Raw genomic sequence first — 25886 nt, forward strand, 5'->3', positions numbered from 1 at the left:
TGTGATTTTGCCATAAATGAGTGTTTTAGGCTGCTCAAAGAATCACTGGCAAAATCAGGTTCAATGTAAAGGTGAAAGAGTGATGAAGTTCATTAGCAAGGTTCTCTCTACTATTTCTTAGGTGGTTAAAGCACACAGAGAAAAATCAGGCTAAAACCCAAAATCAATCAGTCTAAAACTAAAATCAACCTAAAAGGACATGTGTGAAGGCTGAGGATGGAAAAGAGTAAGCCTGGGAAACATAAGGATAAAAAGGAATAAGGGAAGTGCTCCTATTGGGTCACAAGGTTCACAGTGGCTCATCCTGCCAAATTTAGCCCAGGAACTTGACCAACAGTTTAGGCCTAAAGGTTTCAACAAAATTTGAATTTAGCAGGACTTAATTGATAACATAATTTAAACAATTTAACAAAAGATTCTACAGGATTTGCTCTAAGCACAACAGTAACTCACTTATGCACCATTCCTGGTACATTTCTGCATCAGACCCCCCCCCACACACACAAACCTAAAGGAGTCTGTGCAAGGAGAAAATTCCCACTCAGGTTCAGTGAAGTGCTCAGGGCAGATGCCTTTGCATCTTCTCAGAGGATGAAATGCTGAGCCTTGAGGAGTGGGAGTGTCAGCCCAGACCCCATCAGCAGCTTTCAGCAGTGATCCTCTGAGCACAGCAACCTTGAGAGTCCACAAGCTCCAGGGGGAGATTCTGGTCACAGCCCTCTGTGACCAGGAGAGCTCAAAGGGTCTCACTTTGGATGCTGCTTATGTCACCATCATATTTTCTAAAAATCCCTTTGCCAGGATTTCTCTCCTGGGAAGCTGAGAGGCCTCAGGGGAAAGGAAAACAATATTATCTCATTTGCTTCTCCTGTGTTTTGCTGCTTCGGAATTTGGTTGGAGATTGTTTAACCAACAATTGAATTTGTGAATTGTTTTAACTTAATGACCAATCACAGCCAGCTGTGTCAGGACTCTGGCAAGAGTCACAGGTTTTTCATTAGCATCTTGTTAAACCTTCTGCCTGTATCCTTTCTCTATTCTTTAGTGTAGTTTAGTATAGTAACATAAAATAATAAATTAGCCTTCTAAGAACATGGAGTCAGATTCATCATTTCCTTCCTGCCAAGGGGGACCCTGAAAATGCCACACTGCTTAGAGGCTTACAAGAGTTTTGCCTTCAGTCATAATGGTTTTCTGTCCTGGACAAAATTTGAGTTGGTAACTTGCTTGGAAAGTTCAACAGCAAACATGTTGTTCCACTTGGACTGTTATCCAGGCAGGATAAATAAGTTTCCAAGGCCGTTGGTTAAAAAGCAGGAGCTCATTAGGCAGCCCAAGTTCCTGGGAGCCCAACAGAGTTCCAGGAGATCTTCATCAAGGCTGAGCCCTAACGAGCATTCCTGAGATCTCAGTGCAGCCTGAGGGAGTGGGAGGGGAACAGATTCCAGCATATTATGTATCATTCAGCTGAATCAAAATCCCAAGTAAAATCAAATATATTGAAATAAATCAATTTGACATTAAACATCTCATGCTCCGTGCTTGGAACAGCTCAAAGAATCTGTGTGGAATATTGGACTCTGAGAACCAGGCATGGTTGTTCTTCTTTCTGAAATTATCCAGGGTCAAGAGTACAAATGAGCAAGCATTTAGAGAAAAGCCTTTCTATTTGTTAAAGACAGGACAATGGTAATAGCAAAAAATTATTATTTTAGAATCCATTTCCTCATCTCAATGCTTATAGAAACAGTGAAAACAACCATCTTCATTTAAGATTTTATATTTTGCATGTTTACCTATGTACACAGAAGCATGTATTTTAATTGCAGTGCAATTAAATTAACTCCATAATATTTCATAGCATGCCATGAATAATATATAAGAAGTAATTGAAATCTGTCTCCATATTTCCAGGTTTGATGATGAGAATTAATGGATTTGAATGCCACACTCAGCTGTAGTAAAGGGAAAACAATGGGCTGGGTTGGCAGAGGCTTTAATTTCCAGGTGCAACCTCAGTGCCCCACTCATCTCAGTGCCCAGTGGGCCATTCCTCATTGGAAAATCACATTTTCAAACCTGGCTTTGTGGCCACAGTGCCCATTCCTCATGGGTTAAAGCAGAAGATCTCTGTAAATGATAAGCGAGGAGGCGACAACAGATAGAACAAGAGGACACAGTCTCAAGCTGCGTCAAGGGAGATGCAAGTTAGAATTAAGAAGGAAGTATTTTACAGAAAGAGTGGTCAGATACTGGAATCATCTACCCAGTGAGGTGGTGGAGTCATCATCCCTCGAAGATGTCAAAAAAAGACTGGATGTGGCACTTGCTGCCATGATCTAGTTGAATAGTTAGAACATGGGTTGGACTTGATGATCTTATAGGTCTCTTCCAGCCTTGAATTTCAGTGATTCTGTGTTTCTGTGAGTAAAAACCATTTTCTCACCAATCACTTTCTGGTTTTCTGAAGGTGATTTAGAAAACCTGCTTCTCTGCATAACCAAATGTTATTCCATCCTGCTTGCAAGGCTTTTGTCCAATTCCATCTTTCTATGATGTGGAAGAGCACAGAGGAATTTACTGAGTTTATAAGGCTGGTGGCCTTTTCCTGGTACCAGTTCTGCTAAATTCAAAGTTGAATTTTCAAGTCTTTTACCCCAGTAGAGAGGAAAGGCTTTGCCTGGCCTCAGACTCCAGGCAGAAAAGTAAATCCCCAGGAATCTTGTCTAATCCCAAACACTTAGGAACCACATAATTATATACAATGTACCCCAAAAAATGAATAGAGCCCTAAAGTTGCCCAGCACTATAAGTGAAAGATGGGAGCATGCTTGCATGGTCCCATAAATCCCAATAATTTTGAGATCTTTTGGATGTGATCAAACCCAGCTATTACGACCATATCTTTAGCCTGTGCTTGAATTTTAAACCAAAGACTATTGATGGCCCCAACATCTTACAAATAAAAGTTTTTATGTACTAACAATGTACTAACATTGCTGTAAGGGTTCCTGTGGACCCTTTTCTGTGTGTGTGTGTGTGTGTGTGTGTGTGTGTGTGTGTGTGTGTGTGTGTGAACACCATCAGATTTTACTACCTTAAAAAGTAATCCCTGATGCACCAGCTCTGGTATTGTGAACTGATGATTTTTTTGGAAAGGGAAAGATCCTTTATGTCAAAAGTCAACCTCAAAATCAGAGAAAAATCAACTGAATCCAGTTTCAGCAGAACTGAGTAGGCTTAGTAACTCAGCAGGATGTTTTATGAAGCTTGTAGATAGATACAAACATTTCCTTCCCTTTCCCTCTCAAATTTTTCCATCTTTTTCCCTTTTTCCAACCTTAATTTCTTTATATTTTATGTGTTGCAAGAAATTGCATGGTGAAAACCTGATGGATAAGATATGAGAATCAAACCAACCTCTACAAATCTTTTGTTGAATGTGTTTCATGTCTGGCACCCAGCAAATGCAAGTATATAAGAATAAAAATACTCATAACATAAAAGTGTGCCCACAACTACACAGCCTTTGATTTATTTTGGAAGAAAACACCCAGTTTTGCCATTTATAGGTATAAATAGGCTTGTGTGTCCATAGTATGTCATACCAGGTATTGACAACGGGAGCTTGACCTTTGTCTTCTGTAGGACAGTGAAGTTCAAACCTTGCAAGAAATATTAGGCTGACTTACACAGCTGAGACACTGATGTTATTTCAGATCATTGCTTCCTCCTGCTTTTATATTATTTTGACACAAAAACACTTGAACATTACATTTGAACATTACATATTTCATAGCAGGAGAAAATCCCTTTGACCTTGAGCTGTGTGTTCCTGTTGCCACAGACTCAAAGCTCCAGTTTCAGCTTGAAAAGCTGACAGTGAGATGAGTGATGAAACAAATTCTAGACATTTTTTCCCCATTCTGTTTGCTGAATTTGATAGACTTTTAAAGCCTGGCTTCTGAGAGGCAATTTCAGACACTTCTCTCAGCATCATCCAATTATGCATTGGCTGCAGCTCACTGCATCTATCAAAGTGTCACAGATGCTTTCATGTAGGCAATATATTGCTTTTTCAGACCCAAGAGAGGGGAAAAAATCAGGCACCCCAGCATCTTCTCCTTAAGTAGGTGTTGAGCAAATTAGCCCCATTACAATCCAGCCTGCATTAGTCCATTAAAGAGCTGGAGGAAGATTCCTTTGTGTAAATGACTGGATGGTTTCACTGTATATTTGTATTAGTCTTTTCCTGCTGTTCCTTAAAGAAAGTTCTTGATCACTGATGTTTAAAAGGTCCCAATTTCCACATAAGCATAACTTAAAAAAAAAAAAAAAAGACAGGAAACATTCCATATATTTTAAAAGGTAATTAATTATTTTTTAATATCATAAATTAAAATTTGTGGCTCAAAGGACATAACAATTTGCAGATACCCAGAGAATTATCCTTTGATTAGGGTGGCTTCTTGTACACAAAACTCTTCTCCTTTCCCAAAACATTTGTGCTGCTGTTCCCAGATTTAATGGTAGATTATGCACAGCAGGAATTTGGGCTCTCATTTAGAGGATTTACACATCTCACCTGGAATGGACCTGTTGAATCCAAACCAGCAGCACTGGCTGGGGCTCTTCAGCTGTTTTGAGACACTAAATTGGAAAGATTTGTAATAAACTGATGCCTTGGCCATGAATTTGGCCTCTTTTCACACTCTTGTTGCACAAGAAGCTTACAGACAGACTGAAAATGTAAAAAAATTGGAAAAAAAAAAAGACTTTAAAAAATACATACACTCACTTCTGTTGTACCACAGACTACAAGACCCAGCAAGGTCACAATTGGATGGGAAACCACAAAACCAGAGGTGGAGATGCTGAAAAAAAAAGATCTCACAGACACATGCCATAGGTGCAGAATTACAATATCAAGATTACAAAGGAAAAAGTGAAAATTCCTGCAGAAAACTGTTGAAAAGAGCAGGCAGGGAGAAACTCCTCTGTCCCAGGTAAATTGGAAAGAATAAAGGGTGTGGTTCCCAGTGCATCACCTGGCACACTGATCTGTTGGGGTTTGTGCAGTTTAGATCTTCCTTTACAATTGTTTTGTGTTGTAAAAGAGGACACCTCATTTTCTAGACAGTGCCTGACACTCAGGGGTTTTTTTTCAGCTCTTCCTGTGTGATAAATAATACAGACTCTAAAAAACCACACTCTGCCAAACAGATGCTTTAGTCAATCATCTTATTATGTATTAAATAGCTCATCCACTGTACTCTGTGTTGAGGTCCTTAAAATCTGCCTTTCCTGATGGCTGTGGTTTATTCTGACCCATCTGGACCTTAATTCCAGGGTGTGATATCTTCAAGTACCTAAAGCTGCCTCTGGTTTACCTCAGATAATGAAATTTTTGTGTTTTGCTTCTTCATTAATTAAAAAAAAAGGATATATTGTATATAAAATAAAGAAGGATTTTCAGCATATAAATATCCAGTGTCTGGGACAGTGAGGGAAATTTCCAGATGCACCTAATGCTCTTTGATGAAGCAATATTAAGAATATTAATATTACAACTTTATTACCTTCACTACTCTAATGCTCTTAGAATTAATCTGATAGGCCACTGAAGAGAGAGAGAAGAGCAATCCATATTTTTCCATCTGAGTAGGTGATAAGCAATTTTTCCTGATGGAAACGTGCATCGGACCATTTAGCAAGCTGGAGATTACTGTGTGTAACAGAATAATTTTAATACGTACTTACAGGGAAAGCAATTTCCTGTTACTCTGTAATAACAATTATCCATACAAAAGAGTCTGAATTTTACATCATCATGATTTTTTTTTAAATATAATTTCACCCTCTGACAAAAGAAATGAGATTCCTTTATCCTACGTCTTTTATTTTGACAAAAATGTCAATTAGCTACTTTATACCATTTAAGGCTTCACTATTATGTGGGTCAGAAAATGGGTTCAGCTATTCTTTTAAAGCAAAGTAGCAGTGTAATGTATGATAAAAGCTATTCTAATCCCTGTGCAGTAAACAGCCTCCATAAATCACCGGGAGCTCTCTGCAGCAGCATCCCCTCAGTTTCACACTGGGCCACAAATCCCACATATGTTAATACTCATCCCATAAACTGCAATTTATGGGGATTTCCCCTCCTGGCCAGGAGGTCTCAGTTTCTCTTGTGTTGTAAAAATATCTCAAAACATTGAAAAGTTTCAACATGCACAGGTGAACATAACTTCTGGGATGACGGGCAGCATTTGGGAGGTGAGTTTTCGTACCATGATTTCATTAACCAAATAAAATAAACAGTAGATCTCAAAAAATGGGAATTTATTATATAAACCTCATCCTAGTGAGGGAAAAAAGCACAAGGTTCTTTATCTTACCTGTGTAAAACTGTGTCAGTTAAGCAGTTCTAAATCTACCCTAATTTTTATACTGAAACATTACTTGCATTGAATTTGCAAAATAATTCATTCCATGTGCTACTTGGCATTGGATATTACAATGCTTTCAATTCAAAAGTTATAATTTATTATTTTAGTTAGAGGGATACTGAATATGAAAGCTTCCTTTTGATTAAAGACTCTGTAATTCTACATTGCATATCCCAAACAGCCAACAGTGAAGGAAAAACATCACAACACTTTATATTTTTCCTTTTCCAGATGAAGAATTCATATCTGTTTTTACAAACTAGACATTACACTTCCTATTTGGTTTTCATCTCCTTTCTCCCACACCATGCAATTGAAATGGCTCTGATTGATGAATCCTTATGCCATGAAAAATGAGGATCAGTTCCCAAACAAAACCCCACACTGTATCCTTGAAAGAAGGGGACTGTGAAATGTAAAAGGATTTTCCAGATGAGATTTCCAAATCATATCTAACTTCTTAGGAAAAGCCAGAAATTAATCTTTACCAAATCTGGTGATGTTGTGAGAGTTCAGAAATATATTTAATATATTTCACTCATGAAACTTATCCTCTTTCTCCCAATTAAAGCTGCCACTGTATTCACCATTGTGTTTCTGTTACTATAGTGATGAAATCTATGTAGGAACCTGGAGAGATACTGATTTCATATATATTTTTTCACAATCTACCTTCCATTCCTTACTTCCTAAACGGCCATAAAATAGCACCATTTATCATAACAGATAAGTGTGTACACACATATCAATTACAGCATCATCAGGAATCACACAGAAATAAGTTGGTTGTTATTTTTAAAAGAACCAAGAAATGAAATTATTTTGTATTGGTTTTAAGTAACCATTCCCTACCTCAAAGTTATTGAGAAGCTGTGAAGGGTAAAACTGAAAGGCAATTTGACTCTCACTTGAAGCTGAGCAGCTTTAATTTTAGATTAAACTGCTTTATACTTAATGAATATTCTTTTCTAATAGCAAACACACATCACATGAATGTTTCACTTGTCTTTAAGTATTAATTTTTCTTAAGTTCAAATATCCATTTCTATCAGATATTTGCCCTCTTCCATTAAGCCATTTCTGTATCATTTGTGAATGCAGATATCTCTCAGCCCTTTAAATACCTCTCCATATTTTCCCCTCTAAACACCTTAATTTTTAATACTATTTCCATATTTATTCTTCACAAATGGGGAATACATTTTGGTTTTCTTCTTCATTTAGCAAGGTTTAGATTTTGTGATGGCAACATTCACGTTTCTACTTTTTAAAGTTTCTTTCAGCTTGAGGTTTATTTCCCTCCAGCTGCTCTCTGGACTTGAATTTGCTGGAGGTGGAGATTCTTCACTTTTCCTATTAATGGGGTAGGGGCGACTCAAACAGATTTGCCCTTAGTCCAGTGGGGAAAAATAAGGATTTAATTTTGGAGAGGGAAGGAAAAGTCAATGCCAAAGGTTCCTCACCCTTCTCTGTCCAGCAGCGATTGTCTTTTTTCTCCCCACACATCTAAGAGGAGGTGGGACACATCCAAATTCCAGTTTATTCCCAAGGCAGATTTCATCAGCACAGCCAGGAGAGCTCAGGATGCTGCTTCTCTCACCTTCAACTAAATTTTTTTCAGCCCCTGTAATTCAACAACTCTGCATTTTTCATGCATTTGCTGCCTTTAGCAGGGAGCTGTGACCCAAAGCTACTTTGCTTCACAGAGAACACAAAACACCTGATTTTCCAAGCAGCCACTGGGATGAACCAGGCTGGCTGCCAAAGAGGATTTAGTGACCTCCTCACCACGAGATTGGATAGCTCAGTGCACACAAGGATGTGCCTAGAAAGGAACCTGCAAAAGAAAGTTCAGTTCAGAAACACCCTGGGATGGTTTTAATTTCTGAGAGTTAATCTTTCATTCAGTCTGGGCCATCTCCAGGTGAGCACAAGGACCTGGGGGAGCCAGAGATAAACACGAGATGCCTTCCTGCTTTCTTCACCCATGGGTGACAATAATTATTTATTGTCTCTTGAAAGTGCAGGGTCTATTTCCTCTCAAGTACAGGAGATTGACTCATAGGAAGAAGTGTGGTATTTTTAGGGTCCCTAGACAGAGGAGGAATTGAGAATCTGACTCCATGTTCATAGAAGGCATATTATATTATTATATTATATTATATTATATTATATTATATTATATTATATTATATTATATTATATTATATTATATTATATTATATTATATTATCATGTCGTATTGTATCAGTATATTATAATTATGCTATCCTAAACTACACCAAAGAATAAAGGATACTTACTGAAGGTTTAACAAGATACTAATGAAAAATCTGTGACTCTCTCCAGAGTCCGAACACAGCTGGCTGTGATTGGTCATTAAGTTAAAACAATTCACATGTTGGATAAACAGTCTCCAACCACATTCCAAAGCATCAAAACACAGGAGAAGCAAATGAGAGATAAATATTGTTTTCCTTTTTCTCTGAGGCTTCTCAGCTTCCCAGGAGAAGAAATCCTGGCAAAGAGATTTTTCCAGAAAATATGCCAGTGACAGAGGAGGCCAAGTCCAGCTGCTGCTTCAGGTCTGCTATTAATCTCTAACTTTGGATGAAATGTAAGGAACTTCAGGTGAAATCTCTAAAGTTATGTTAGATGTGATTTGAAGTTAGCACTGGAGATGGATAGGAAAGCTCTGTGTGTAACTGTGCTAGAGACCCTTCATGGTGTCATTCTCAAGAGTTTTTAGGAGCTTAAGTCACATCGATTGCAATGGCATTCTCACTGAAAATCCAATTTGGCCTCTATGTATTTCTTTGGGCGGCATAAATATATTTTAAAATCTACTCTTATTATTTGTCTGTTCTTTTCCTATGAATGGAAGATGCAGATATTTTTTCAAAGGAGGTGAACTTTACCCACCTTCATTGATACCTAAGCTTCAAACAGCTCACGCTTCATAAAATTAATGTCAGATGGTTTAAAAGCTATATTGGAGCTATGACAGACAGCTTGGAGGGAACAAGAGATAACATGAATTTAATTTGTTCTGTACCTGATATCCCACTTTGAAGTGGGATAGTGGTGACAATTCAGAAGTCAGGAGGATTAATAAGTGTTTTATCTCTTTAACCTGCCATGAAATTTCCTAATTTCATTTGTGGATGGTCTTCCTCACCATCTCACACGTGCATCTTCCAAAGAAATCAAACTTTCTGTGCAGTGCCCTGCCCAAAGCCTCCAAGACAGAGTTTAACTTTCTACAACAACACACATTAAATTTAGAGCCTAATGAAGCAAAGCTCTGCACAAAAGACACCAATTTTCCATAGCACATCAGTGGTGGAGATCTGGTGTTCTACCATGAGTTCTTTCCTCCATTCCTCACAGCCCTGCATGTTTTGAAAGAAGGTAACTTTAAAGATTTGGCTACAAACTGAAATTCAATGGAAGAAAACCGGAATTTTTCTCAAGATATTTCAGGACCACTTCTTCCCTTAAAGTTTCTCTTCTACCTCAACTTCTACTTCAAAGCTGCCAAGGATTAAATAAAAAAGAATTAGCAAATTATTTTATTGATCCTGAGAGTATTTGTTATAGGGAAGGATCCAGCACCATGATCTTCGTCAGAACTATGTTCACATTTTTAATGCATTCTCTTGCTGGAGAGGCACCATCACAAATTCCACCCAGAGGTCAGCTGGCTTTCCTTGGATTCACCTCATTTTAACCAGTGCTGACATCCTGAAAGTGAAGTAGTATCTGTAGTGACTGTGTCATTCTTAGCTTCTCTCTTTAGTGTCTAATAATTAATCTATTGTATTTGCAAGGATCCCTGTGGCAGGGAGGAATGATGAACCTGACTCCATGTTCTCAGATTGCTAATTTATTATTTTATGATACTATATTATATTAAAGAATACTATACTAAACTACACTAAAGAATACAGAAAGGATATTTACAGAGGCTAAAAAGATAATAATGAAAACTCGTGACTCTTTCCAGAGCCCTGACACAGCTTGGCCCTGACTGTCCAATCAGTGAAAACAAGTCACAGCAGAATCCAATGGAACAATCACCTGTGGGTAAACAATCTCCAAACACATTCCACATGTGAGCACAACACAGGAGAAGCAAATGAGATAATAATTGTTTTCCTTTTTTCAGAGGCTTTTCAGCTTTCCAGGAGAAAAATCCTGGGCGAAGGGATTTTTCCAGAGAATGTGAATGCCACATTAATCCTTTCCTTGTGCAGCCAATGCTTAATGCAGAGACAACATCTTCTTTCTGTCTTAAAAGTTCACCAGCCAGTGTAATTCAGAAATACTGATCCTTTGGACCAGACTAATCATGATATCACACTCTCTGTCCCTAAGCAAACCACATGGATAAACAAGAGAAACTCTGGTTCCTCTGCAGGAGAGGGAGGACCCTCTAAAATTGCTGGAGTTCCTCCTTAGAGAGGTGGGCTCTTGCTTTCCCTCCCTGTTTTTGAAGGATAAGACAAATTAGTTTTATGGGCAGAAGTGTACTATGCTGTTAAGTTCAGGACCAGGGAATGAGCCCCATCCCATTTTTCTAGGAGAGCAAGAACAGCCACGAAGACAAAGATCTCTCCTATCCTATCCTATCCAAGAGGGGCTTCAGCCAGGGAGGAGTTGCAGGTCTCAGGAGTGAGTGAATTTTCCCAGGATCCTGACCTACTTCTTGTTAATATCACCATTTGGATAAAATTATTATGAATCTCAGAATCATAGACTGGTTTGGGTTGGAAGGGACCTTAGAGATCACTCAATTCCAAGCCCTTGCCATGGGCAGGGACACATTCTTATATCCTAGGTTGCTCTGAGCCCCATCCAGCTGGCCTGGAACACTTCCAGGGATGGGGCAGCCACAGCTCCTCTGGATAATCTGTTGCTGTTCCTTATCACCCTCACAATAAAGAATTTCATCTTAATATCTCACCTAAACCTGCCTTTTCTCAGTGTGAAGCCATTTCCCCTTGTCCCATCTCTCCATGCCCTTGTCCCACGTCCCTCTCCTGCTTTCTTTAGGCACTGGGAGAGGCTATAAATCTCCCTGGAGTTTTCTTTTCTCCAGACTGAGCAACCCCGGAATAACCATATATACCCTGAACAGCCCATATATATGAATCTTACATATACACTGACATTTTGTTTATATATGTGTAAATGTTCATACACACACACACACACACATAGAGAAAGGTAACAGCCACCAGATCTCCAGTCTTACACTCAGCTTCAGTCATAGCTTTTTAGTTCACTTTATGAACTAAAGGGCATAAATTCATTCTGTGAACCCAGGGCAATGAGAATATTTCTCTGTTTGCCCTGGGGTGCCCTGACCCCCAGGGCAGCACTGACTCTGACCCTCATTCATGGAGAAAGTTTCCCAGACTTCAAGATACACTGGAATCCACAAAAGTGTGAAACAGATTATAGAGAGCAGTGTAGGTGTGTCACTTGGTGACAAATTGAGGTTTTGGGATTTTTAGTGTGTTGTGGATGGCAGCAAGATGGAGGGCACAGGGTCTCATCCTGGGTTTCTTCTTCATGCTTCTCCTTCTTCCTTCTCCATGGGTTTGGGTGGCATCTTGTAACTGGGCAGAAAAGTCCCCATTGCAGCTCTGTGGGATCAGTTATTGGGTTAAAAGGGAAAATAATCCAGGTGTCAGTTCTTAATTGGATAATTTAGTCTTAAAAGACCTTGGAACAAGAGATTGTTGGCCATTTTGTGCCTTCTAATGAAAAGCTGCCAAACTCTCAGTAGTGAGACTGTTTTACTGATAAGAAATAATAAACAGCTGAGTCTGAACATGAACTAACATCTCAAGTGCCCTAAATTCAAACCCAGAAAAACTGACAAACGGTACCCCCTCAACTTTATAGATCCACCCTTGTATTTTTTGCAGTGTACCAAAGCACAGAATTGAAACTGAGGTAATCAAAGAAAATGCAAAGGCCAACACCTTTTACAGACAATCTGTTGGAGTGCAGAAATCCCCCACTGTGGGGTTGACAAACACATTTTCCTCCCTGTTTCCCACCCCCCTTTTCCCGTCCTCCCTCCCTGATTTTCTGCGAAAGCCTCTCAGAAACCCAGGGACGAAAGAGGATCACGGAGAAACGCTCAGCTTGGAGCCTCCCCAGCCGAGCCTCTCCCAGGAGATCCTGTGCAATCACTTCAGCTCCTTCCATGGCTCTCACGGACACCTCCCTCAACACCCCCATGTACAAATAGAGCAGTTCCTGGAGGAGCAGCATCTCCAGAGCGCTGAGGGATCGCTGCAAGGGGACACAGGGATGCTAAAGGCAGCGGGGAGGTTTTTCCGACTATTTCTGGGGATTCAGCTGGGCTGAGATCATGCTCCTCTTGCACAGAAAGAAGTGACTCCTTGAACCTTCACTTAGAGGGATGGAAAATAATGTAAGTCCTGTGGTTTACTGCACTTTCTCTTCTTAGGGAAAAAAAAAAAAAGGTGGTTTGTGGTAGACTCTTCTATAGGTTTCAGTCACCTTTTATTTGCCTAAAAGTCATTAAAAAACCTGAACAGCAAATTTTTTTTTCCTGAGTGGCATGAAAAAAAAGTGGAACTGGGGAGGAGTGGATATTTATTTATTCCTTTGCACAGGAATTTCCCCTGTGTTTTTGACTTGTTATTTGGCTGAATTAAGTTAACTAGATCAAAAATAGAATCTTAGAAAGGTGAATAGGCATATGAGGAAGTTTTTTTTCTGAGCATGAAAATTGCAGATATATATATATATATATATATATATATATATAATCTACAAACTTCAGATTTTCTAGTTATAATATTTATTTCAAAACAAAGACAAAAAAATTTCAATAACCTTAAGCTTTATAACATTGCTCTCTCTTACATAGGTTTATGCATAGTAATATTGTTCTCATACAGACTCACATTTGGTTTTTGAGACTTAAGAATGAGAAACTTATTTTAAGACTTTTTGAGACTTATTTTAAATTTATTTGTGTGTGTGTACGAATAAGGCAGAATTGCATCTGTTTTATTTGTGGAATATGCTGTACTGTGCCTGGTGAATGCTTTTATCATGATAAACCTAGGGGAAAAATAAACCAATAAGTGAGATCTGGGAAAATGAGATGCTCTGGAGGTTCCTCCTGTGGTACAGGTGCTGCTCCTTTTCCATGTCTCAAAGGTTTTAAATTTTTTTGTTGTATTACATTTTGGGTTTCTTTGTAACTATTTGGCTTGATCTGAGATTATTTTTCATATCTACAAAAAAAAAAGTTTTTTGAAATTTGAGGTTTCAAAATTTGAAAAAGGAAAATAGTGAATTTAATAAAGAAAAGTGAGGAACCTAATGACATTATGCATGCCCTTATTAAGTGACACTATTAAATGGCATAACCTAATGCAAATGATTTGTTCAGAAGTAACTTCTGATTAGATACATTTTAATATATTTAGAAAACTGTCAGACAAAAGACCATGTAATTTGAATATTTAATTAAATTATGGAACTACTAAACCTTTGGCAATCCAAGTTAAAATTGAGATTGTGGATTCAAAATAATTTTTTTTCAAAACTTAAAAGCATTTTTCACTGTGTTTTAGTGACAGAGGAGGGGTGTTCTTTCATGGACCAGTTAAATTTTGTAGTGGTCTTGGGAGAAATATTTCTCTTGCATTTTGTCTTGAGACTTTTCCTCCATATATTTAGCTGCTGAGAGACCTTTTTGTACACAATGTACACAATTTAAGGAATCTTCAAAATGACAAAATGGCAAGTCTGTGATACTTTTGGTGCATTCACTCCTTTCTGTTAATGGCAACAGTCCAAAATCCAAACCATGACTATCTACAGCTTTTGTCTGTTGTAATAAAGTCATGTTAATATGAGTTATAAATTCATAGAACCATTAATCACATTAACCACTTTTGAAACACTGCTTACATGTGGAAAGACAAAAAAATCTGACTTAGTGTGACCTGTAAAAACCTAAATCTCAAATGCAGGAAAACTTCAGTTAACAACTGCAATTCTTACATGGATGTCCTTAAGCTCTTGGATGTTAGAGGCAGTGAGAGCATAGCTCTGATTCCTTAGTGGTGAAGACAACTCAGATTCCCCACTTGTTTCAAAGACTGAGTATCCATAAAATCTGCAGCTGGTTCAGTACAGCACTGTAGAAAATATATGGTTAAAAATCACAGCTTGTCCCCCTCCTGGCAGCCCAGTGTAACCTGCAGCACATTCACCTTCCCTCCACTGTCCTCCTTGGGCAGGACCCTTTCAAGCTGGGTGAAATGAATGAATTTCCCTTTCTCCCTCTCCTTCTCCTCCTCCTCATGCCCACTGCAGAGTGATGAAAGCGAGTGATTCACACTGTCTGGTAACACTTCTTAAATCCCCCCCTCCCCCAGGCCTGCTGATGTTTCTTGGTATTGCACTTGTAAATCAAGATATTTTCCATTTCATATTCAAGTTAGGAGAGGGCTGGGTCCTGTCCTGTGTCTTCTCTTTGTTCTGTAAACCTCACACCTGAAGTTTATTTCCCTGCCATCTGATCAGCACCTGACCAGTTTCCTTGATAACAGCAGAGAAAAGAGAGATTCTCAATTAATTCCAATAAGAGATTATCTCAATTCTTTGTGCAGTTGCCACTATATAAAGCCACAGTTTAGAGGATCACTGGATTCAGATACTATCACACTTTAACCACAAATACATGCAATTTTATGAGTTAACTTTCCTGTAAAACAGCTCCAACCATAGTCCTGAAGAACAAACACCAATAATGAAATCACCATGACCAAAGAATAATTATTTAAATTAAAAACCACAAGGAAACAAACAAACAAAAAATCTTTTACGATTTTTTCTATCAGCTGTCAAACATACTTTCTATGAATTATTGCTCAAATATTCCTGAGCTGTGGGGGTTCCTTGGGGTCTTCACTCCCTGGGCTCCTCAGAGGTTGGAGACATAATTCCAAATTCTGTTGGCTCATGGAGTTTCCAACCAATCTTTCCTTGTCTTCGGGTTATACCGCTCTCCTTAGGGGCAGGGATGGGCAGGGAATGCCTGGATGATGATGACTCAGTGCAAACCACACTGCCACATTTGCTGTTGGCTTTTACAATCTTGTTCTGGCCACTTTTGGAGGCTTTTGTGCCTCTTGATGACCAACAGGTTGATTCCATGCTTTGTCTATTTCCTTGGGGACACCAAAGCTACCAGTTAAAGTTTATGGGCTGATGTTAATGGCCAGGTGGTTACACCTAACTCACCCTGACTCCAGCAGCAATGGGCTCACCCATGGTCATGAGCAGCTTTTGAGCTCTTTTCTCCCAGGTTCACTCCTGTGCTGCCACAGAGTTCCTGTGCCTCCTCAGTGCTTGCGACTGGCCATTTGACAACTTGTCAATTGACTGCTCAAGCACTTACAGAAAGTGATCTCTGCACAGATCTAAATTATTTATGATGGCAAAGTAGCTGAAAATTAGTGCCCCCTTACCAGGCAAAAAGAAAAATGTGACTTAACGCTTCACTAATTGCTAAGAAGGCTCGTGCTGGAAGCAGTCATTAACGAGACAATTCAGTATTAGGCAATCATGGAATTTTTATGTGTTCACAGTCTGCTGGTGACTAATAGTGTTTGCCCAGTCCCCCCACTGACTGTAGAATCACCAAGCTTTGGAAGTTTAGCAGGTGTTCATTAGTAGGGGCAGTGAGAAGAGTGGGTGTAATGGGTGCAAAGAGTTGAATTTATCTCGTCTCACTTGAGACATCTCAGGTCATCAATTGTAGTCAACTGGTGTCAGGATCTTTAGCTGGTCAGAGTGACCCCGAGAAGAGTTTGAAAGTCTCTTTTCCCAGCCTGGCAGTTGAAGAAGGAGTCAGAACTCTTCAGTTCTGTCTCAATGCTGTTTATCTTATCTCGCATCTTATCTATAAAATTCTTTCTCCCGGCCTGCCGAGGTTCACTCAGCAAGACAGACAGACAGACAGAGGCACTCTGCCTGCCCCCGGGGCAGTGTTATCTTTTTATACTAAAAACTACATGTACAATATTTGCAGTTACTTTCCAATACCTATCACCTATGTTAGACAGAGCTTCTACTCCAAACCAATCTAAAAGTGCCAACATCACAGCAGAAGTTGGAGGCCAAGAAGAAGAAGGAGAAAGGCTGGACACACCCAGATCCCTCCATCTCTTCCCCTGAACCCCCGTACCAAAACCCCAAAATCTACTTTTGTCACTCCATGATAACTTCACTATTATTCTGGCTAAATTGTTGTGCCTTGCTGGTCTTCATATAAGGTTGTTAATTTGCTCCATGGGTCATAATCAAACCCACAGGTGTTCTGGGCTCTGTGCCAGGGTCTCTGAGACCCCTGGCAGGGGTCTTGGCCATTCTGGACAGCCAGGATGTTCTGGGTTCCCACAAACTGGCACTTCTTTCCTGAAGTAAATGTGAAAAGAGGTCTCAGCAGGCAATGTGAGAGCTGATGGAGGTGTGGCTGTGTAACTCCAAGGTGTCTGCACTGAGGTGAAATGAATCCCACCTAGAGGGGCTTTCTGGATGGATGCTAACTGGCTTTATCAGGTGAATTATTTTGTGAAGCTCCACACTGTTTGCTACCTTCATTCCCCAGCCCAGAACAGTAAATCCCAGTATAAAGAGTGGGGATTTGTCTCATACTAGTGAGAAAAATTTGTTGCATTTTTTTTTGGCACTCTCCATGTGTCTGTGTTAATCTCTGTGTTTACTCATCATTAGCGGCTCTGAATTCACAATTTTGCTGATTTCAAGGAGGATGTAGGGTCTGCCTCCCTTGGCAATCTCAGTGGAGCTGCACAGGATGGTGGAAATCAGACTTGGGAGAAGTTCCTTGCAGGCTGCAATGGAGGAGCAACTAAATGGGCTGAAGAAGGGGCAATGTGTGCTCTCCTTATAGAGAGGCATTTTGGGGGTTGCCTTTTACCTTTCAAATAAAAGACAGACTGAGAGAGCTGAGGCTGTTCAGCCTGGAAAACAGAAGGCTCCAGGGAGACCTTAGAGCTCCTTCTGGTGCCTAAAGGGGCTCCAGGAGAGCTGGAGAGGGAATGGAGACAAGAGAATGGAGTGACAGGACAACGGATTTAAACTGACAGAGATTTAAACTGGATACTAGGGAGAAATTCTTTCCTGTGAGGGTGGTGAGGCCCTGGCACAGGGTGCCCAGGGAAGCTGTGGCTGCTCCATCCCTGGCAGTGCCCAAGGCCAGGCTGGACAGGGCTTGGAGCAACCTGGGACAGTGGAACATGTCCCAGCCCATGGCAGGGGGCTGGAACTGGATGATCTTAAGGATCCCTTCCAACCCAAACCATTCAATTATTCTATGAATGCAATATTTTCTTTCTTTTTTATCATGACAGTTTTGTATAGTGGGAAGAGGCATAAATTAAAACAAGGGGGATCCAAATGTGTTGAGACAGTCAAGTATTGGAACAGGTCACTCAAAGAGGTTGTGTCAACTCTGTTCCTGGAGATTTGTCTGGATAAAGCCCTGACCTCGTGATTTACACATTTTGAGGAACCTCCTAAGTTCCCTTTCAACCCAAATTATTCTCTGATTAAAAAGTTACACGTGTTAAGATGCAAGTATTACTTTAATATGTTAAATATCTTAAGAGCCATTAAGAAAATAGCAGTTTGGTTTGATTAAATCATCTGCCTAAAAACACAGAAATGTTTTTGGGGAAAGAGTAGAACAGTTATACAGAAACTTTGATCTGCTATTACTTACTTTTTTATTTATTTAGTTCTAGAAAAATTTGACTTCTCTGGAAATTCAGGCATAGAAAGATGCAACACAGCCCAAGTGAAGCATAGTAACAATCTGCCAAGTTAAAAAACCAAACAAATGAAAAGAAATAGGTAATCCTGGCCATTCTGATCATACTAATTATTTTACTCATGCTGAACACAGGAACAGTCAACGTTTTTCACCTCTTTTTATAACAGATGACAAAGCCATAAAAGCAAATAATTGAGAACAAGTTTATTTATTAACTGGGATTGAATTGGTGTGATCGTTATCACAATTCAAGGAGATAAAATATCTTTGACAATAACCTTCTTTCCCAGTCTATTCACAAAGAGTATTCCTAAAGAGGAAAACAAATTTGGAAGAAGACATCCTTACTTACTTTGGAAATATATCCAGCTACGCATTTTGGTATTTGAGCAATAATTCATAGAAAGTATGTTTGACAGCTGATAGAAAAAATCGTAAAAGATTTTTTTGTTTGTTTGTTTCCTTGTGGTTTTTAATTTAAATAATTATTCTTTGGTCATGGTGATTTCATTATTGGTGTTTGGTCTTCAGGAATTCCAAGAATAGGAAAAATATTAATTTTCAAGAGATATTAAATATCGATTGAAAATTATCACATTTTGTAAGGTATTTCAAGTCTTGAGAAAAGGCCAAAATGGTACTTTGTTTCTTCTTTGACATGAAGGGGAAAAATGGTTTTGAATTTACATTTTTTTCTACTTTAGGTCAATTTGCTCCATTGATACCTGCTCACATAAAAACTGAATACATCTCAGCTATCTTTTATGTGCCACCCTCCCTGAGATTATGAGTAACAGAAATTATTTTCGGGATATTTTAAAGATGCTCGAATGAATCAGGGACATTTTGTCCCCAATTACTCAATTTCTAACAATTGTTATATTTTATTCAGCATTAGGCTGATTTGCTCAGAGTTGCCCATGGATGAAAAGTGCAGTTTTAGCCTTTTCCTGCATGGCTTGCAGCTGTTCTCATGGAAATTCTGCTGCTGACATGTGAGACAACAAGCTCAAGGCTTGAATTCTTTCCCCTAATGTTTGAAAAATTAATTTTTCCATAATCGTTTGAAGCAATTTATAAAACCACCAGGAAAGATCTCCCTGCCTGCTCTCCAGCTCTGTGTGCCCTCCTGCTTCCTTCCAATTCCCCATCCTTGGCTTTAGCCAGCAACCTCTTGCTTTCCTAGAACCTCCTCTGCCCTGGAATAGTCTTGAGGGAAAATAATCAAAGTTTATTTTCTGGAAGGCTGCAAGGTGGTTTCTTGGAAGGGAAGACATAAAACCGCAATGAAATCTGCAACAAACACAGAATTTTAGTGGCGAACTTTTGAGATCAGGTAAACTTTTATGGAAGTGGAGGGATGGGTATGTTTGGAAAATTTGGCACAAAGCCCAGTAAAGTAATTACTGTATTCCCTCTGCGCATTGCACAGAAATTGCATCTTTTCATGCATCATTCACAGCTCCCATTACTGATACCACAACGTCTGAATTACTGTGAGCATCAACAAAACAAACACCACTTTGTCCAGATGAAGCTTGAAATCTTGTGAGTGGATGTTGTAGTTTTTGGTTTTGCTTTAATATTACACACAGCTTCCAGACTGTTAACCTGATATTGAAAAGTATGGAATAATGAGTACTCTTGCCTGACTGTCCTATTTCTCTTCCAGAAATGATGTTAATTTGTGCTGGGAGCAAGGGTTACTTCTCGTATTCATAATTTCGTGCGCTGCTTTAATGGGAGAGGCAGGCAGACTGCAAAGATGGAGCAATTTCACTGCAGTTAGTTTGGCACTGGCCTCCAGCTGTTGTTCTCACAGCAATGGTCTCCTACAGCTCAGCAATGTGAGGTCAGCTGAAATCATGCTGTATCTGGGGAGAAATTAAAAGACACTGCTTGACAGGGGAAGGTACAGGCAGTCAGCACATACAGAAAAATTATTTACAAAGTAAAACAAAGCCTCTTGGTTCAGGCTGTGCTCTCCTGAGGTGTTCCATGTATGTCTGGAAAGGACAGGTGGAAGAATAGGTTGTCTGGTAGGAGGATTTAAATTTTAAGATCAAGCTGTCACTGCTGTTGTGGAGTGAAATTTGAAGTACACTTGAAAGGCTGGTGGCAGCTTGTGAATGAAAAATCCTGGCCGTGTGCCTCTAAGGTGATCTTCTGTGCCTGCTCAGGTGGGATCATTGCACAGGGGGCAGGTGGGGCTGCACTGGCTCAGGAGCTCCCTGACCCTTCACTGAATTAGCAATGTCCTCCCAGAGGTCATAATCAAAGAAAATATTTTGGAGAAATCTCCTTGCAGAGCATGCACTCGGGTTGTGTTTAGTGGATGGATTCTATCCAAAACCTGGCCAGATTTCTTAATCAAAAATGCAAAGTGTTTTTCTCTAGCCTATTCTCAGTATTTTTGTTCTGAGAGGAAGGCATAAAATATAAACTTTGTCAGATCAAGCATTTCTGTGCTCCATGCTCTGTGGGTCTCAAATTAAATACTCTTGGATGCTGCTCGTTCCTGTGCTGGCTCCACCAGGATGGACTTTCCATCTGAGTATTCCCATCTGCACTAGTTAATTTAATACTTGATCCTCCTGTTGCTGACAACTTCCACACATTTGATGTTGCATTTGGATGGGTTTTACTGTCCCATTTCAAAATATTGGGCTGAACCAGAGTAGGGTTTTGTTTTTTTGTCCTGAGCAGCTGAAGAGCATTTAGGATTATGTGTATCTTATATGAGGTCCTCCAAATATACTCTCAAGTTTATAGAGCTTTGCTCACATCCTATCTGTGCAAATAATTAAAAAAAATACTGAGCAGACATCTCACTGAAAAAGGTATTTATCATATATTTTCTTCTTTTCCTTTGTAGAACCTGGTGGCTTAGAAAGTTGATTTTCTTTACTATGCATGGGCTAACAGTTGTTTCATTTCCATAACTTGCCTCTTTTGGAGTTCCTTGACTTCCTTTCTTTACTATGCATGGGCTAACAGTTGTTTAATTTCCATAACTCGCCTGTTTTGGAGTTCCTTGACTTCCTTTTTACCTGTTTCTACTATTTGGACAGAATTAGTGACAGGAGGAGGAGCATGAAAAATGGCTGAATTCTTGGGGCCTGGTACCAACAACTTCCGCAGGTTCACTCAGGAATCCTTGGCAGCCATCAAAAAGAGAATTGCTGCCAAAAAGAAATGTCCAAAAAGTACCACAGAGCAGAAACCTGAGGAGAAGGATCGTCCTCAGCTTGACCTCAAAGCTTTCCAGAAGTTGCCAGCTCTCTATGGAAATCCTCCTCCAGAGCTCATTGGGGAACCACTGGAGGATGTCGACCCGTACTACAAAGATCATAAGGTTAGAGCCAACCAAGATCCTTGGATTTTATTTTTAATTAATTAAATTTAATTTATTGCATTGCCAAAAGTTTCGGTGGAAAATCTGTCAAAGGGCTCTGCCTACATCCCTTTATACAAATTCTCATCCCATTCTAGGTTAAACAACGCATGCAGTTGGCACAGCTGAGTGATGTGCTGTAATCTTTTTTAAAAAAAGCTGAACTTTAAATTTTTAGAATGAAGCAATATGAAATCAATTAAGTTTTGAATCAGAATAGAAGCAGAAAAAATAAATTGGATAAAGGAAGAAAAGGGGGTTTGGAAAGAAATTATAATAATTAGGAGTTCTAGTAATTTTGTACATACTTTTGTACATGATTTTGTAAATTTTCGTAAGTTCCATAGTTTTGAACAATGTGTTTCACTCCATCTCAATACTTTTGTTCCACTTACACATACAATAAATGATACTTAAGCATAAAGATTATTTAAAAACAATTGCTGATGAATCCTTACGACCTCCTGACGCAAGCTCCATATTCCAGTTGTGACATACTGAAGAATATGGTTTTCAATAACAAACAGGGAAATGGAAACTAATCCATTGGGAATTACGCTGTTTGCTTGAGAGGATGTTAAACACTGAACTAATTTCTACAGTCCAGGAGCTAGAGGATCACTGTCACTGAAAATAATGAAAAAGGCTGCAGTTCTTCATTGCACCTCTTGTATATCTTGACTGAATGAGGGTTTTGTTCTATTTTAAGAGAATAATCATTAGCAAGATTAGTTTTGTGCACACCTCTTTGCAAATCACAAGGCTGAAAAAAGAAATTTATGCTAAGGAATAATTTGCAGCCTGAGAGCTGAAGTTTCTAATGAAAGGATAGCAAATGTATTCAGCCTTTCCAGTTAACCAGGATAAAGTGAAATTCAAGCTCTTGCTCATGACTGACACAACAGGATATAGCACAAATATAAGTTTTGTGTTCAACTTCCTGACAAATTCTTGTTTGTTTATTTTTAAAAGGTTTTCATAGTGCTAAACAAGCAGAAAATAATCTACAGATTTACTGCTACACGTGCCCTGTGGATCTTCAGTCCCTTCCACCCAATACGAAGAAGAGCAATTAAAATTTTAGTACATTCATATCCTTTTATTGGCTTTATTCACTCTTTTTGATTATAAAACCCTACATAATCCTGTGCTTTTGTATTTTACAGCATTGAGTTAATCTGGTCTTTTCCTCACTACAGGTAGATTCTAATTATGAATCACCTTAGATAATATTAGGTGATTATTATTAGCTATTATTAGGTGATTTTGGTACTTTTGTGATACACAGAAATAAGTTTTGTGAGTATTTGGCTTATTAAGCAAGATTTTCTATAGATTTGTGTTTTCAGCTCTGATATTGATTTCTTGATGGGTCATAAACAAGTATCTTACTCTGAAGCCTTTTCCAGTGAGAAGACTGATAAGATCTCTCTCCTCTTTTTCATCTTCTGCTTACCCAAATGTGGGAATTAAATTCAACTCATGTGCCAAAGCTGATCAACCATTGGCCAGTTTTGAGAGAAAAGGTTGAGTTAGGCAAGCACACACAGGAAACAAAACCCATATAAACTTAGTTTCTCTGGGAAATAAGATGCAAAAAGTGTACATGTGGTATATGAAAGTAAATATTTCCCAAATGCTGTTGCAGGGAATGCCTTGGGAATATAAAGGTAATATACCTCCCATCTCATATATCAAATTTAGGGGGTGAGAATCACGAGTGTATTGCTCCAGTTTGGCATGGGGAAGGACACCTGAGCTGTGGCTTCAGACTGAACCAGACCCAGAGCGGAGTCTGTGATGTCCCTGTGTGGATTTCAGATTTCCAGCCATCTGTGGTGTGAGGTAACCCCAATGGCTCGAGTTGTCATCACAGCAGCGTGGAGACATCCCTGGAACAGCAGTGCCTCTCATCTGGGGCTTTATCTGGGCGGAATTTGGCTGACATTGGCATTTCCATGAGTGGCTCAGCACCTTCTAACAGCTGGACCATGCCTAGAGCTAAAGCCAGGATTTGTTTCTTGGTGAGGATGGATAATGGCAAAGATGGATGTCTTTCCATATGGATTGCCCACATGTGGGGTACAACAAGGCATGAGATCCAGCCCCAGATCATGTGTAGCCATGATATTTTCCGAAAAATCCTTTCCTTAGGATTTTTCCTCCTGAGAAGCTGTGAGGCCTCAGGAACAAAATGTAAGCAATGATTATCTGCTGCTGTGGAATGCAACAGGTGGATCTGAGATTGGTCTCATGTGGTTGTTTCTAATTAATGGCCAAACAGAATAAATCAAACCTTCAGAAGCATGGAGTCAGATCCTCATCTCTTCCCTCATCCTAAGACCCCTGTGAACATGGTCACAATCATGTCCTTGAGCTTTGGTGTCCACATATGAGGCCGCTGCCCAAGCTCCTGTTCTCTGGGCCAGCAGGTCCCAGGCAGCACCTGGGGAGCCCCTGGAGCTGGCTAAACGTGGGCATCACAACATAAAACCCCATTAATCTATTAGAGAGCACCCGAAGGAGGGCAGTGAAGATGGTGAATGGTCTGGAGGGGAAGGCAGTGGCTGAGGACACTTGGTATATTCAGCTGGAGAAAACTGAGGGGAGACTCACTGTGGTCTTCAACTTCCTTGTGAGGGGCAGTGGAGGAGCAGACCCTGATGTTATTGCTTTGGTGACCTGTGGCAGGACTTGAGGAAACAGCTGGAGCCAAGCCAGAGGAGGTTTAGGTTGGATATCAGGAAAAGGTTCTTCACCCAGGGGTGGCTGGGCACTGAACAGGCTCCCCAAGAGAGTGGTCACAGCACCAGCCTGAAGCAATGCTCTCAAGCACATGATGGGACTCTTGGGATGCCCTGAAAAGGGCCAGGACTTGGCCTTGATGATCCTGATGGGTCCCCTCAAACTCAGCATATCCTGTGATTCTGTGATCTAGAGCTGTTTGAGACTCCTGCAATCACACTGTCAGATTTCATGCTGTCCTTTGGAAGAGAAGAGCTCTGCCAGGTCAGAGGTAGGTTTGGGCTCCACCTGTGTGATTTGGGCAAGTGTTTAACTTGTATGCCAACAAATGAAACTAAAATTGCATCCTTCCACCCAATCCTAAAGTAGTTGAGGGTCCTTTTTCCAGGCTGGAAACGCTTAGAGCAGCAGATCTGTAATCAATACAGAAATCCCTGAATAACAGCAATAGTGTGTTGCCATCTAGCATGGCTCAAAATCACTGAATACCTGTGCATGCTGTTCTTACAAGTGCTTTAAACAAAAAGCCAGATAAGATCAACCAGTGGCTGATGCAATGTTTAGTCACATTTCTGAATCCATGTCATATCCTTTGCCTTCACTCCCATGACTTACATGGTTCACCTGGTTTATCATGTGCACCATCATAACTAATTGTGTATTCATGGCTCGCTCTGAGTCACATAAGTCTTCATCACCTTCATGGAGCACATATGTTGAGTAAGTATCTGTGGGTATGTATGCTTTTTATTTATGTAGCTGTACTGAGTTATTGAGACTTGACACTTTCATTTGAGATAATTTGTGGGAGATTTAGACAACCCCCCCTTGTCTTAAGGGGGTTTTTAAATTCAGATTTTATTTGAGGAAGTAGCTTTGTCTTTAAGCCTAATATATACAATAATTTTGGTGTTATAGGAGAGAATAAGTGCTGATTAAGTCCAACTGTTGAACTGGCTTCATGTCTGTTCTGCTGCTCCAGTTTTCCCACTTTCTGAAGTTACTCAGTAATTATTTTCTCTCTATCAAGATGTATTTCCTGTTGTTACTGATGCTGATTGAGCACATAGGAGTTGCTGTCTTTCATAATTCTGGCTAATTATATTGAAATCCTGAATTTTGCTCTAATAAAATGTTCTGTCAGAAGCGCTTGGCCTGCAGAGTGCTGGTAGAATGGAAAGCTTTTATCTTTGGCTCTGCCAGCACCTGCAATGTTAAATCACAATAAATCCATGTTTTGCAGTCAGTCTTGAAATGTATAATGCCATGGATTTATTGGTTTTGGGGCTTTTTTAGAGATTATTTCAACTGTCACTTTTTCACTTTGGCAAAAATACTAGAATATAAATACTGATGATTCTAACACCTAACATGAAGGAGAAGATTCCCAAATACTTAGTATTAAAAACATGCTTAAAAGTATTTTTTTACTATACCA

At 39.6% G+C, this 25886-nt stretch overlaps 1 protein-coding gene across 1 annotated transcript in view; it reads left to right on the forward strand.

Moving 5' to 3' along the window:
• The first annotated feature begins 21409 nt into the window (after nucleotides 1-21409).
• LOC132087455 (sodium channel protein type 5 subunit alpha-like) overlaps nucleotides 21410-25886 on the forward strand; it is a 33619-nt gene continuing 29142 nt past the window's right edge. The window contains exons 1-3 of the mRNA XM_059465799.1: nucleotides 21410-21664; nucleotides 22676-22794; nucleotides 25064-25168. Coding sequence (XP_059321782.1) covers nucleotides 21410-21664; nucleotides 22676-22794; nucleotides 25064-25168 — 479 coding nt within the window. The remainder of the gene's footprint in view (nucleotides 21665-22675; nucleotides 22795-25063; nucleotides 25169-25886) is intronic.

This window comes from Ammospiza nelsoni, chromosome 1 (genome assembly GCF_027579445.1).
Source record: "Ammospiza nelsoni isolate bAmmNel1 chromosome 1, bAmmNel1.pri, whole genome shotgun sequence".
Classification (NCBI taxonomy): Eukaryota; Metazoa; Chordata; class Aves; order Passeriformes; family Passerellidae; genus Ammospiza; species Ammospiza nelsoni.